This window comes from Mycteria americana, chromosome Z, assembly GCF_035582795.1.
Source record: "Mycteria americana isolate JAX WOST 10 ecotype Jacksonville Zoo and Gardens chromosome Z, USCA_MyAme_1.0, whole genome shotgun sequence".
NCBI lineage: Eukaryota > Metazoa > Chordata > Aves > Ciconiiformes > Ciconiidae > Mycteria > Mycteria americana.
In genome coordinates this window covers 11,779,871-11,793,873 of record NC_134396.1, presented here as the reverse complement: position 1 = coordinate 11,793,873, position 14,003 = coordinate 11,779,871, and the positions used below count along the sequence as shown (strand labels likewise).

General features: G+C 36.5%; 1 protein-coding gene across 3 annotated transcripts in view; it reads left to right on the top strand.

Moving 5' to 3' along the window:
• The window catches only part of ARL15 (ARF like GTPase 15), a 231,079-nt gene extending 220,569 nt beyond the window's left edge, over positions 1 to 10,510 (top strand). For all 3 annotated transcript variants that reach the window (XM_075527025.1, XM_075527028.1, XM_075527029.1), the window contains one exon: positions 6,647 to 10,510. In XM_075527025.1, the coding sequence (XP_075383140.1) occupies positions 6,647 to 6,799 (153 nt within the window). In that variant the 3' untranslated portion in view covers positions 6,800 to 10,510. The remainder of the gene's footprint in view (positions 1 to 6,646) is intronic.
• The last annotated feature ends 3,493 nt before the right edge of the window (positions 10,511 to 14,003 follow it).

Genomic DNA, 14,003 nt, shown 5'->3' with positions numbered 1-14,003 from the left:
ACCAGTTAGGTATCTTCTTTAAAATACATTTCTTTCAGCAGTCACTTGCAATCTGAAAAGTGTAGTGTCTTGTGGCCACTAGAGATAACAAGGATGGAAAAGTGCATCTGTTCCACAAAACACTGTGTAAATTGTTTTGTGGAATATGCATATAAGTGACTGTATTCCTCTTTGTAAAGACTTATGAGCCAAAAATATCAGCCAGGTCTATTACAAAGCTATGTAGAAAGCTCAGTTGGAAGTGTTTCAGGTAATCTTTTGTAAAAAGCAAAATTACAAAAAAAAAAATTGGAAAGCTGTACAAACTAGAAATACTAATTTGTAAAGCATTCACCACTACCTGTGAGGAGTTGTACAAAAAGCGTTCTGATGGTTTTGAAATCTTGTCTAGAGAAGTTGCTTACCCTGCCATCACACAGAAATGCTGAAGACAACCATCTTGGGTTTTCTTTTGGTTTTACTTCAGCAGGTCATATTTTTAAAAGCAGCTCAGTTACCTAATTCTGATTATCTTAATATGTACTTAATTGAGTCATTGCAAATTTTAACATTGCACATACAGACTTCGGATTCAGTGGCATATAAAAGTCAGCTGGCAGTGAAATATTTAGGTTCAAAGAACTAGAATTTAAGAGCATTTCTATGGCTGGTAGTGTTGTTTAACCTCAACTGGTGTTCCTGGGAATAGCCCTGTGCATAGGTTGCTCCAGACCACAGCATATCCCTGTCCCTTCTCATCAGCTGAGGCACTTTCATTCCCCTCCCTGTTGTGTAAGAGGTATTCCATATGGAGTCAATAAATATGAGGTATAGGTGTTTTAGGAGGAGTGCATATGAGACATAGGTGCATTACAAGGATCCCTCTAGACATGGATGAGATCACTGTTGTGAAGAAGCATATGAGCAGGCACACGTGAAGTATCTTTTCAGGAGGACATGAAGTGTCTCTGTGGGAAGAAGCATTATGAAACTTCTGCTGACAGTTTTGCACATTAGGGCAGCTGTTCTGGTCAGACAAGAGGTCCTTTTTAGCCAAGTGGGGTGTCAGATAAAGAGGTTTCTAGCAGATTTTTAGGGGAAAGCATGAAAGTGTTAACTCCTGTACAGCAGTGGATTGAGCTAGTTGATTTAAGATTAAGTGGCTACCGATCCATTCCACCTACTCTTCTAGTATAGTATAAATCACTATACTCAGAACAGGACCAGCAGAAAAGCATGTGTAGCAGCTCAAGAAGCTGTGCAGTTTGCAAGTCCAGCACGCTAACATAAACCAGAGTGGATTTCAGTTTACTTTTTAGCATCAGTGGTGATTTAAGCAATGAGTTCCACTCTATGGTTAGTAGGTCAACATTTGTGGTTTCTATTTAATTTGCCAGAATTTCCTTTCTTTTGTTTTCTGTTTCCTTTTTTAGACCCGACTTCTTTTGCCTCTAATACCATCCTTTTCCTTATTGCAACTGTTGAAAGCTTTTTTTGTTTCTTTTAAAGTCTTCTGTAGCAGTATAAATATACTCTGAGCCTCTAATTATGGTATTTTTTTCTATGCCACCTGCAAGCATTTTACGTTTTTAGCTGCACAGTTAATTTTCTTTAAGTTACTCATTTTATGTAGTTTCCCTTTTTAAAACTTAATGCTATGTGATGGACTTCTGCTTTTTCTCTTCTCCAAAGATACTGAATTTGCACATGCTTTGGTCACTATTATAGGCAGCTCATCTGTTGTTCATGGACTCGGCAATCAAAATTGCCTCTCTCTCCTACATCTTCTAAACAGTTGCACCAAAAGGCAGATTTTTATGATGTCTGAAAAGGTAATCTGAGCATCACAGCTCAGTGAAACTTTCACAATGTGAATATGGGGAACCCCAGTCTCCCATTATTACTGCATTTCTTGTCCATGCAGATTTGGGATAGATGAATGAACCATTTCTTTTGCTTAATACACGGATTCAGCAAATTAGGTAATTTTAGTTTAATTCATACCTCCACCAGTCAGCCTCTTGCAGTAGTACTTGCTTAATCCTGTAAAAGTCTTTGAAAAATTTAGACTAGTGAGGACACTGGCATGACTGTGCAGCCTTGGTTAGATATAATATACATGTGTTGTTACAATTTTTTTCCCCCAGTAAAATTGTTCAGTAAAATAGCAATGAATGACAAAATATTTTCTCTTTTAAATTCTCCAAATACAGCCTGGTAATGTAAGTGACTACCCGAACTTTGTATTTGTTTACAAAAGAGTAATCAGAGTGGGTTCGAAGCCTTTCTGTGTTGGTGAAATTTGATATTAAAGTTTTAAATTCGAATGAAAAATAATACTTTCAGTCAGCTTTTTTTCATGTTGAGTAGCAGATAGAAATGACTGTGTATTCATATATTAAAGTATCTAAGTTTTCCTATACATCTTATGTTCATCTGTATTGTGAACTAGCTAGATGAGGTTCAGTAACAGAACATATAAAAGCTTTCAGCAGGGCCTGGTTACTCAATTTACGTATTATCAATCTAGTAACATCAGTTCCACGCTGCTATGCTAATTTACACCAGCTGAGGTTCTGGGCACCAATCCTTTTGTTGTGTCTTGACTTTTCTAGCACATAGGTTAAGCAACATTTGATAACCATATGCCTAGTGTATTGTGCTAGTAGAATAGGACTTAGAAGGTGGAGTGTGGGAAGAGTGGGAATAATTGCAAACGTGTATTGTTAGATTTTATTGACTTCAGAATGTGGCATAAATACAATGTCAGCTTCGCTATAAAACAAGGCCCCCATGTGGAATCAAGACATACAGTGAGATCCTGTAAAATAGTACTAAAGAAGTCTTAAAATTATGTGGATTTAATTGATTGTATTTTCTTCTGAGGTTATATCTTAAAAATCTAGCAATCCAAATAAACACTTAAAAATGCAAAGCCAGTATGTAAATGCACATCTAATGTGTCAGACATCTGAAGCATGTTTGAGTCTTTATATTTGGCTTTGGCATCCATGAACAGGCAGAAGGCTTTTCACCATTTATACAAGAGGGGAAGACAAAAGAGCTCCTCTTAGGAACTGACCCCTTTTGTGCTAGTGCGATTGAAGGGAGCTGTAAAATAGTTACTGCTGATTATCTGATTATGCAAGAACTACCTAGGTGAGTGAGTATTCAGAGAATTTCAGCTTCCTTTGGATATTTTGGTGATTAGTGTGCATCCTCTTAGGAAATCTGGTAAGGAACGAGCGTGAATGATGGTCATTGGGGCAGAAAGCAACTAGAGAAACGAAAGCGGATGGAGAGCTGAGAGCATTCCAGTGCAAAACTCAACTGTATAAACAGTGTTGGGCATCTGATTGTGTCGGTCTATTTTTGTGTAGTTGTTTCATCTCTTGCATGTAAAAAAGGGTTCCTTTTTATGTCTAAAAAGCTTACTTGTTTTTAGAACTGAATGACATCTTCTGAGTTAAAGGGGGGAGAAGTTATAGTAAATTGGAAAATATTTGTGTCTGCAAACTTCTTTCTGAAAGTTTCAAAGTTGTAGAGCCCACTTGCAAAGCTCTGGGCTTTATCAAACTCCATTGTGGTGTGAAGTTTAAATGAGCAAATACAGTAACATACCACAGAGTGTCCCTTGGGTTGTGGAAAATCACTTCTGTGCTACTTCTGGTTTCATTATTTATTATTTGTAAGCCAATTAGTGTTATTTTTCTATTTTTGGATTAAAGACAAGTCATCTAGCAAATCTTATTTTTCTCTGTAGGTATGAACAAAATAGCTGTTACTTATGTGAATACAAGCAGTTATGCTTTCATGCCATTATCAAAACTTCCCATTTCAAAAGCCACTGCTTAACAATCACTTTAATTTCAGCATTTGTCTAGGGCCTATTAATGCAGATACTCTGAACTGTTCCTTAGGTGTGGAAAATGATGACAGCACGTTGCTGATTTTGTTACATTTTGATTACACACCTAGAAATCGGAAAAAATTAATTTTAATCAACGCTGGACATCCAAATAAGTAATTTATCTGCAAAATTTGTTTCACTAAATCAACTGGTGCTGTTTTACTTCTGAAATAGAAATTCTGTCTTGGCATCTGCACTCACTGAAATATAGCTTAAAGTCACCATGTTTTTCTTGGCTAGAGGCTACCTTGGTAAGCAATGTCGTATTTGCCCACAAACACACAAGACTCAGTGCTAGTCTGCTTGCTGCCATCATTTCCTTATGAGTGTGTTTCTAGATATTTAATGCTTTTAAACCCAAGTACTGTCCTTACAATGTAATGACCTTTTCCTAATCATTTCTTCATACGGTATAGCCTGAATTCAAGAGGCGATGTAAATAAGATTGCCGACAGACTTCAGTGAGCTCAAGGGGCTGATGGCAATAGCCTTCCAGTAGAGGGGGTGTGGTGGACATCCTCTGGGTTGTGGGTCCGAAACATCTCAAATTACTCAGCCATATTTGTCAGCTTAACACCAGCAGGCTGCTCTATCAGCTAGCTGCACTGACACCTTGCTTTGTTATGCTGCTGTGAGCTTTTAGTTCCTCCCCCTAACAGTCAAGGAGACTGTTGCCGAAACAGGCAAGAGAGCTTTCTTACCCTGCTTCTCCAGTACTATGATTGGTGCCATTAATTCAATATATTAATGGGGGTAAATTCAATTTGGTGTCACTTCAGCTGCGGGAGACATTGCAATATATCCCGCATAGAGATTAGTATTTAGGTTCTGATCGCATACAACCATGCTAACATATCAGGTACTAATATGGCACTGAGATAGCAATGCTAAAAAGTAGGTATGCTGATACTAAAATACTGGTTGTTAAAGTCCCGTTTATTTCAACTTGTATGTTTTCTGAAATTCATTTGAGAGGAAGTGAATGTCAGGTACCGCGCTTCATTTTCAAATGTTTGTAAGTTGTTATTGATACAATCCTGCTTTGTTGGAAATAGATTTTAAAATTTTTCACCTGTATCTTAGCTGGGGAAGCAGAAGTTCCCATCTCAAAACCACCATTTTTTTCTGATATTTGTTACTAAACACTCTGCTCAAAATTCCTCTCTAAAAAATAAGAAACCCTTCCTGCCGCATTGTCACGGTGGAATTCTGATTTATGTGAGTTGATACAACTACAGTCAGTTTCTTCTATTAGAATACATTACTAGATAAACAAAACTGTTGTATAGACACTATAAGAGCTGCATAGAGATGTTGCAGCTTGTTTGGGCTTTGGAAGCCTTTTTCTTTCTTTCTTTCTTTTTTTATTCCCCCTGCACATGCAGCCTTACACAGTGTGGCTCCAGTTGCCTGTCTAGGGCCTCGACTGCCTACCACAATACAAGTAACCATTCCTGTTGTTGTGCGTGTTTGTGGTGCAGTCTGTGATAAAAGAAAATTAAGAATATTTGGCAATAATTACAAGGAACAAGAATGTGCAAACTAAGTCAGGACTAAATATTTCTGTTGGTATGTTGACAATAGCAAGTACTGATGGATGTAATTTTGGATGTAAAAGCTAAATGTCTATATTGACAAGTCAAACATGAGTAGACTTTTGGATCAAATACTATCAAATACTAAAATTTTGATGAAAACAGTAATCAGTAAACCAAAATAACCTGCAGACTGCTGTCTTCTAAGACGCATCAAAAATACGTTTTGATATTGTACTTCCTATTTTTAAAAGAGATTGGAGATTGAAATCTTTTCTTTCTCAGTCTTGCTGTGGGTCTCTGTTTCTGCCTTGACTGTGTAATTAGCGTCAGTGATGACTGGTCTTTCCAAGAAACTCCATCTTCCTCAGTTATTTTGTCAAGGCTTATAATCACCTTAAAACTTGCAATTCTATCTTACATCATATTCTTATGCCTCCTCGCTGCACGGTTGCTGCAGAAGTAAAAATGGAATTAGTTTAATTAAAAGGTTTCCTTCTTTATAGGCATTGTTAGGTATTGTTAGTAAGCAGCTGAAGTCTGCTGGAACATGCTGGATTTTGAACTAAGATGATTGTAGAAAACCATGTCTCACTTATAATACTTATTACTATCCTAATCACATCAGTGTGCTAGTCTTCTATGTTTAAGAAAAACTAACTGATTTTGGAAGAATTTTTATTTTTCTAGTGTTCTCAAGGTCGTTAAGAAACCCTCTGCTATAGCTCACCTTTGACTGGAATGTTTAAGATTTGTACATTTTTGACAGTTCATTTGTGTAGTTAAGAGTAGACTGGTGACAAATTCTGCATCTTAAGTGTTTACCAATAAGAGTATGATGAAACATACAGCTTTAACATTAAATACAAACATAACCTAAAATTTCTTAGTTACTTTTTGCTGTTTTGGCTGTGGTTTTGAACACTTGTTTTGTGTGCTTTGCTCTTTGCCTTAAGTCCGTATAATTCTTCCCCAGACCTCCCATGCTGTTAAATGTATGGGTAGAATGGTAGCTTCCAAGCAGGTCACTCACCCCTAAAGAAAACACTTTCAGGTCACGTCATATAACCTGTATTATAAGAACAGCTGTGGGTAAGATTCTAAAAATGAGTATCCTGATCTTTTTACATGGGTGTTTTTGATAGTTTGGTTTGGTTTGGTTTTTTAGATGAGAGACAGAGAGTTGTCATTAATACATTGGTCTATTTTTTTTTCTTAATAGATAAAAAAATATTTCGAACTTGAGCCACTTGCACGTGGAAAGCGCTGGATTCTTAAACCCTGCTCCTTGGATGATATGGAGGCAGTAAAAGACAGCTTCTCCCTTCTAATAAACTTGCTGGAAGAGAGAGACTTCGAACCTTCAAGAATGTGAAACGCAAGAGAGAAGAGTGGTTCTCCAGGCATCACTGTACCTGCACATTCTGCTCACAGCTTAATTATGGTGTGGTATCAAGACTGTGCTGTGATATGTTGTTCATACACAGTTAATGCAGAATGTCCTTTTGTTAAAATAAATGTTCTGTGAATCAGGTACACAACTATTTCCAGTAAAGTTGTCTACACTACTGAAATAGGGAGTTCCTCTTTGTTTACCACTATTTCTGCACACTGCATGTTGCTTTCTTGCGTTGTGATCATCCTTGATAGGAAATTTTACACGCACAAAAATAACATAGTCTGTAAAGGAGGAATTCTGCCTGCTACCTTGGTTTTTAAAAACTTACATCTTGAGGATTTGTGAGACTAATTTCTATTAGCTTGTTTACTGACCCCTCAGTATGGAAAGCACAGCCACGAGAACCTTAATAGGGTACCTTAAAGGCAAGCAGTTTCATGTTAATGCAAAGGTTAGTCCTGAAGTTTTACTAAGTGAAAACACAGTTGACAAGTTAGTTGATTCCTCTTCTAAAGTCACAGCATAACCTTGTCAAAGGCAGAACCGTTATTTTGCTGGAAGTTTCCTGAAAGGTAAATTAGCAAACAGATGTGTGCGGATAACGGTATCTGGGAAAAATAGGTGACATAAACAGGTGGTCTAAGTAACAATATTTTTAGAAAAGATACAAAAGTTGGATAAAGTAATAATTTTCATTGAAAGTATTTTTCCGTAAGAGAAAACAAATGTCTGTTAATTCAGCTGTGGAGGCTTTATTACTAGTTAGAAGTGCGACTGATTTTGAATAAGGATTGCTTCCTTTATCACTCACTCATAGAGTACTACTGTTATCGTAACATTGCCCAGGCATCTATATACCATAATTAAGGGCCTTCCAGTGTTTGTACTATAAACTTCTCTTTTCAAGGGATTATAACTTGTTATTTCAAACTTCCTCTGAGCTAAATGTTACTTAGAAGACAAAAAAGTATTCATTGGAAACAACATTTGTAATACATTTGGAAAAATCTCATTTGGTTCCAGTAACACAGTGCATATTTCCTCTTTCCAAGTTTTCCCCATTGTAGGTTTGCAGTTTTTTGGCTGCCCTTTGTTGATATTTTAAAACCTTGTAAACCAATTTTGTCCATTAAAGAAACATGCTAGGTCACTGGTTCACCATTAAGTCAGTCACAACAGGGTATGCACAGATCAGTCACTGGACTGGTGCACACCTTGAATGTTGTGCCTTGTGCATTCAGCTACCCTTGTGCATGAGTGTTTGCAAACACAAACTGTAGTGATGTGTCAGTGGTTCCTCATCGATTCTACTTGTGTTTTTAAACTCGTAACTCCTTTTTTCAGGGCTTTAAGCAATGTTTCTTTCCCCTCTGAGCATTTATTTTTTAAGTTTGGAGTTTATTATAGTTTCTCACTAGTTTATTTGGGAATAAGAAAATAGCAAGGATCAGCTTTTAAAGGCTTATAAAAGCCATTTCTGTATTACTTGCAATTATACTCTTTGTTAAACAAGATGGTTTTAATAGTTTTTTTGTTTACTTTTCAATTTCCATGGATTTCTTGCATTGCTCCCTCAGAATTATTTCTGCCCAAATGCATGGCCTGATGATCACTGTTTTAACTTGCTTCCTATTATCAGAAAGAAGGTGGGAAAACTGGTAAGCTCGTTGTTCAATTTTGTGATAGAATAGGCAGAAAGGCTGAACGACATCTCTTCTCGCTTTGTTTTTCTTCTCTTTCCTGCCAGGTCAATCACCTCACTCCTAATACTCTTGGAAATACCCAAGAACTGGAATTGTTCATTTTAAAACACAGAGAGGAGCCCTACGTTGGTTCAGTTCTCTCTGCACAGTTTAGATGGAACCCAGCTGCCCATCAGTTTCCCTTGTGTGGGTTAAGGAGGCTCCTGTCCCTGAATTTAAAGAGGAACTGGATCTGATTTACAGTTCCGAACTCTTTCTTAGCTGATGTGAGCTTAGAGTCTAGAGAGTCCTCAAATTTCCACAAGGTCCCCAGATTTCTGTCCTGTTTAGGGACAATGACAAATAAGTGGTGGGGAAGAGTGAGAATTATTTCCCAGAGAAGGCAGGCAATTTGGGGAGGCAAAAAGAGGGATTCAGAGCTTTTACTGCTTTTTCATTGAGCATTAGTTAGAAGATAAGAGATAAAATTTTTTTACTGTTTTTCCCCTTCTTTCCCATATTAAAGTTATGGACCAAAAGGTACAACAAATGAAAATAAGCCCAACTGTATTGCATTCTTAAAACTGTACTTACTTGTACCATCAGTGAGTCTAGTCCAAAAACTTTAGAGTTTCTGAGTTACATTTTGGGTCGTGATTTCCCAGCTATGCACTGTTGGAAGGTGCTACATGACTAACATGCAAAAGGCCCAAGCAGTCGATGAGAATATGGCTTTGGCATATGCCAGCGGCCAGTTAAGACTAGGACCTTTTGATGCTTAATGCTTTTTCTTTAGGAAAATACCAACTGCACAGGAGCAGTGATTTTTTTTTTTCAGAATGATTTTAAATATGCTTTTTCTTACTAATACAGTGATCATTCCTCACCACAGGTTGAAACAATACCTCATAACTGCTTAAGGCTAAGACCAACGCTTAACTTTACTTTGAATGTAGATCTTCTGTGGTTTTGTGTTGTGGATGGACTTAATGGATGTGTACCTTTTTAATGTCTATAAACACCTTCACCTTTTTATGGAGGAATTAAAAATGTTCACAGCAGCTCACGTCACACTTCCTTGTCTAAAGAGTTGTTGAATGCTCTGGCTATGGTAGAATATGTAAGCACCATGCAGTTTTTATTCAGATGACCAATCTCAATTGGTTTTTTGTTTGTTTCTTTGTTTTTTTTAAATCTTTTCACATGTGTTCATCATTTAGGTGAAATAAACTTGGGCACTAGGCTCTACTTTCCATGCAAGTTCATTAAGGAGTGAACATTGTCTTTTTAAAAAAGATATTGTGCTTTAATGTTCTTTAGCCATCTGCTAAATTACTTTGTGTGTGCATGTGTGTGTATGTGTCTGTGCCCACATTGGGCTGCTTCTCAGACCTGTGGCTGTCTGCAGTGTCTCAGCCGTCAGAATGAAAACATTATCAATCAGTATCCAACAACAGCTGGTTTTGACAAGCTTCTGTCTGCTGCCTAATGCTTTACAACTTGTCAATAAGACTTCTTTGTCTACCCGCTCTGAGCTGCTAATCTTACTGCTTCCATGTTGTGTCCTGTACTTGTACTTCTAGCATTTGTATGGAAAAAAAGTTAAATCTCAGTGCGTTTTGATATTCTTTCTTGCTGTATAATGCTCCATGTCTATCTTAGCTTGCCTCTTCAAATGCGCTATACAAAAATCTGTGATGTATTATTTCATTTAACTTCTTGCATTTCATTATATTTATAGAAGTTGCAGATTTTTGTACCGTATTAGTTAATACAGTTGCCTTTTTGTAATGGCAATTAATTTATATTACAAAAGTTTGTATCTTTACTGTAGTCAAAAGTATTAGTTAACTGCCATATTATCTTGACTTTATACTAAAAATACAGTGTCTATACACAGAAGTTGACCCATTCAAGTGGACAACTGCTGACATGAGGAACTTGTACTGTTTGTGATTTATACATGATTTCCACTATCAAAAAAATAAATAAATAAAAAATAAAATAAACACTGTGTAGAGTTGAGTTGCTAAGTTTGGACTTCTTGAGTAGCAGCCAGTTTGGGAGTATGGCATATTACCTTGATTTGGAATCTTCAAGATAAATTATTTACTCCTAGATTAAACCAAATATTACTGTAAAATCATTGCTAAATTATACATAGTTACTCATTTACACACACATATATATATATAAAATAGAAACTTCCAAAAATTGGCTCATTTATTTCCACAGCAAGATGTTGTTACTCTGGAAATATATCTGAAAGATATTGCAGGTTTATTGGTGGAACAGAGACTGGAATAATCTTTATACAGTTATGCCATAAGGTTAGACTGAGGGACATGTTTATATGACTAGAAATCATTTTTAAATAAAGTGAGATGGCAAAGTACATGTACCAAAAAAAACCTACAGAAGTTGAGCAAAGGAAAATACTATGGGAAAAAGAAAAGCTTGCTGAGACAACTCAGTATTATCCTATCAAACACTGTTTGAGTAGAAGAGACTCTCACAACGCAAGTTGTAACAGCTGATGGAAGTACAGCACTGCTGAGCCAGGCTGGAGTTGCTCGTTCAGCTACTGAGGTATGCTTTTTTCATTTTATTATTTTTAAATCTGCCTCTTACCAAGACTAGGATGGAAATGAAAGATTTTTAAACTCAGAATATTTTTTTTTATTCGTTTCATCTAAATAGGAACTGAAAATCTGCTAATCATGCCTCCTTTGATAGCTCTTGAAAGAATTTTCATTAGCTCATTAGCCCTTTGACCTAATAGTTCAAACAAATAAAAACATCTGTTTGTGTCAGCTGTAGGGTTAGTCATCCAGGGCCTAGATTAACACGAGGATGGAGAGTCCCATATCCTACGTGAAAAAAAGACCATACCTTTTTCAGTATCTGCAGTTGAAAAGGACCCCCGAAAACAAGTAAGCCACCTGGATTCTGTTAGGTGACTGAAAGAGGTCATTACCCTTCTCAATCCTGAGCCCTCATGGGTGAACTAACTTGATTGTGTTGGTTGGACTGAAGATCAGGTCTAATTTAACTAGTTCTGAGACATTTATGCTTAGTGCTAGCTGCTTATAATGTATTTGAGCTTTTATCACAGCTATATTTAGCGAAGCCAAACTATGCTGTATATATTGCTTGTTCATTCACCAGATTTCAGAGGAAAATGTAATATGTGGTATTCTGGTGGGTTTTGATGGAATATATTCAGGACACCCTTGTTTGTGGAGCGTATGTTGTGCATCAAGCATGTTCAGCACTTCCATTTATGATGTCTTAAATACGCCTTAATTTTTTAATCGCTGAAACTGTCTAGAAAAGGCAGATATTCAAATGTGAATATCTGTGCTAACAGTAGTCTGTGCAGCTCCAGTTATCTGTGGCAATAAGTTGGGGAGAACAGAAGAGTGACATTTTAATCATCTGGTTGTCGGGTTTACAGTAAACCCAACAAAACTATTTAGCAAAAGGTCCTGTGCTGGTTGGGGATGATTATGGAAAATTAAGAGTTGAGGGTGTGAAGAGGAGGAATGACATAATCCATGCCCAGCCATACTACTGTTATGGGAATAGAGGGACTCATTGCCTCGTCTTGGTAAAGACCATATTGTAATGAAACGCTGTTGTGTAGTTAATTTCTAAGCACAGAAATGTTTCCTCACACATGAAAAATCTATACATATATTTGAGAACCTGCCCACATGTTAATAAGTAAGAGGCATGAATTGTACCTGTTATGCTTGTGTGCAATATAAGGAAACCCATTCACAATTAATTTTCTCAATTCTCACTACTAGATTGTGAGCTAAAACTGACAAAAAATAAAAGCAGCAATCATAGCACTTCTTTTTTACCTGTCACCTTGAAAGAACTAAACGCTGTTGTTCATTTTTATTACTATGCCATGTAACTATAATTTATTGCATTTCAGTGTGCACTGGAAAGTATTTGCATGTATTAAGTAAAACAAGACAAAAATAAATCCTTTTGTGGTTTGGCAACTTCTATGTATGAAGAACTGCCTTCTTTCTAAGGAGACATTTACCACTGGAGTACAGAAGCCTCGTATTATAGCTTTGTTATAAATTACTGCTAACTGAAATGCTAAATCATGGAAATCCCAAACAAAAGATCTGGTACTGTTTAAATGCATAGTCCCAAAGATAGTGTGGAGGAGAGAGCAAAATCATGACTTGCATATACATGTTACAAAACCAAACCAAGTTTAATGGCCAATCACACAGCGAAGTATATTTGGTATTTTAACAATGTGACAGTCTTGGGTTTGGAAGCTTGACAGATTTTTCAGGATCAAAAGGGCATTTTGTAAAAAGTTTAATTTTATGGTAGGTTACATTTTGGGCCTGTCAGCTTTGACACAGTCCCTTTAAAGCAACAATTCCTGCTGTGTGTTAAGGTTGGCACTCTAAAAATTTCTTCTATAGAAATTAATCCATTTTGCGTTCTGTTAGCACATACTAAAATAGCATTTTCTCTCCCGTGTCACCTTATCTCATTTACTTGAAAGCACATACCCATTTTCCACTAATACACATCTTGCTATTTTTTGAAACAAAAGCTTCGTGTACATCTCATAGTAGGCTTTGTGTGCTACCATGTTCAATAGCATATCCTCAGAGAAGCATATACGCCCAAATTACAGTATTATTGTATACCTTTCAAAGACTATTTCTGCCAGTGTCAAAGTTGTGTATTTTTAATGCTTGTAACAACAAATGTCTCTTTGCAAAACTACATCAGAATTATTTTATTATAGCATTCCCACGTATAGTGTCTTTGTAAGACCTAGAGATTCAAGATGTGAATGGGATTGTGCCATTTAAAATTAACACTGATTGAACTGCAGTGTCTGGGAAATTGCTTTTTTTATTTAACAGCGGAATGAATAATGCAATCTCATAATTGCCTCAATATTTACCTTGCTACAGAGAAAAAATGAGCACTTACTGTCAATAATGTAAATTATAACAGCCTTAGTCCATCTTTACTAAATCGCTTTGTTTGCCAATGAGATAGTTGTAATCCTCTCTGGTTTACATGTGTGTGTCAGTTAAAGTTGAAAGCCTTCCTTCAAGTATCTGAAACTAAGGTTAATTTAAAAAAAAAAAAATGCTAATTGCCTTTTCTAAAACTATTTTTGTACATGATTTGCAGGAGTGTGACTGATGCAGAAAAGTTCACTGTTTACCTTTAAAATATAGAGCATGACCTTTTGGTTACAGTAAATACAGTACTGCAAGTCTGGTAAAGTCATCACATATACTAAAGGTATTGAGACCATTTACCTCACATTCCTCCCTATTAGCTTCCACAATTAACATGATCCACAGCTGAAAAAATAATTCTGGTTGTCAGTGATAAATGGGGTGAAATCGTCAATCACTGAAGTTGACAGTATTATTTTAAAAAGATATTGCAAACAAATGTTTACCCAAAGACAGCAATATGTTGCTGAGATTTTG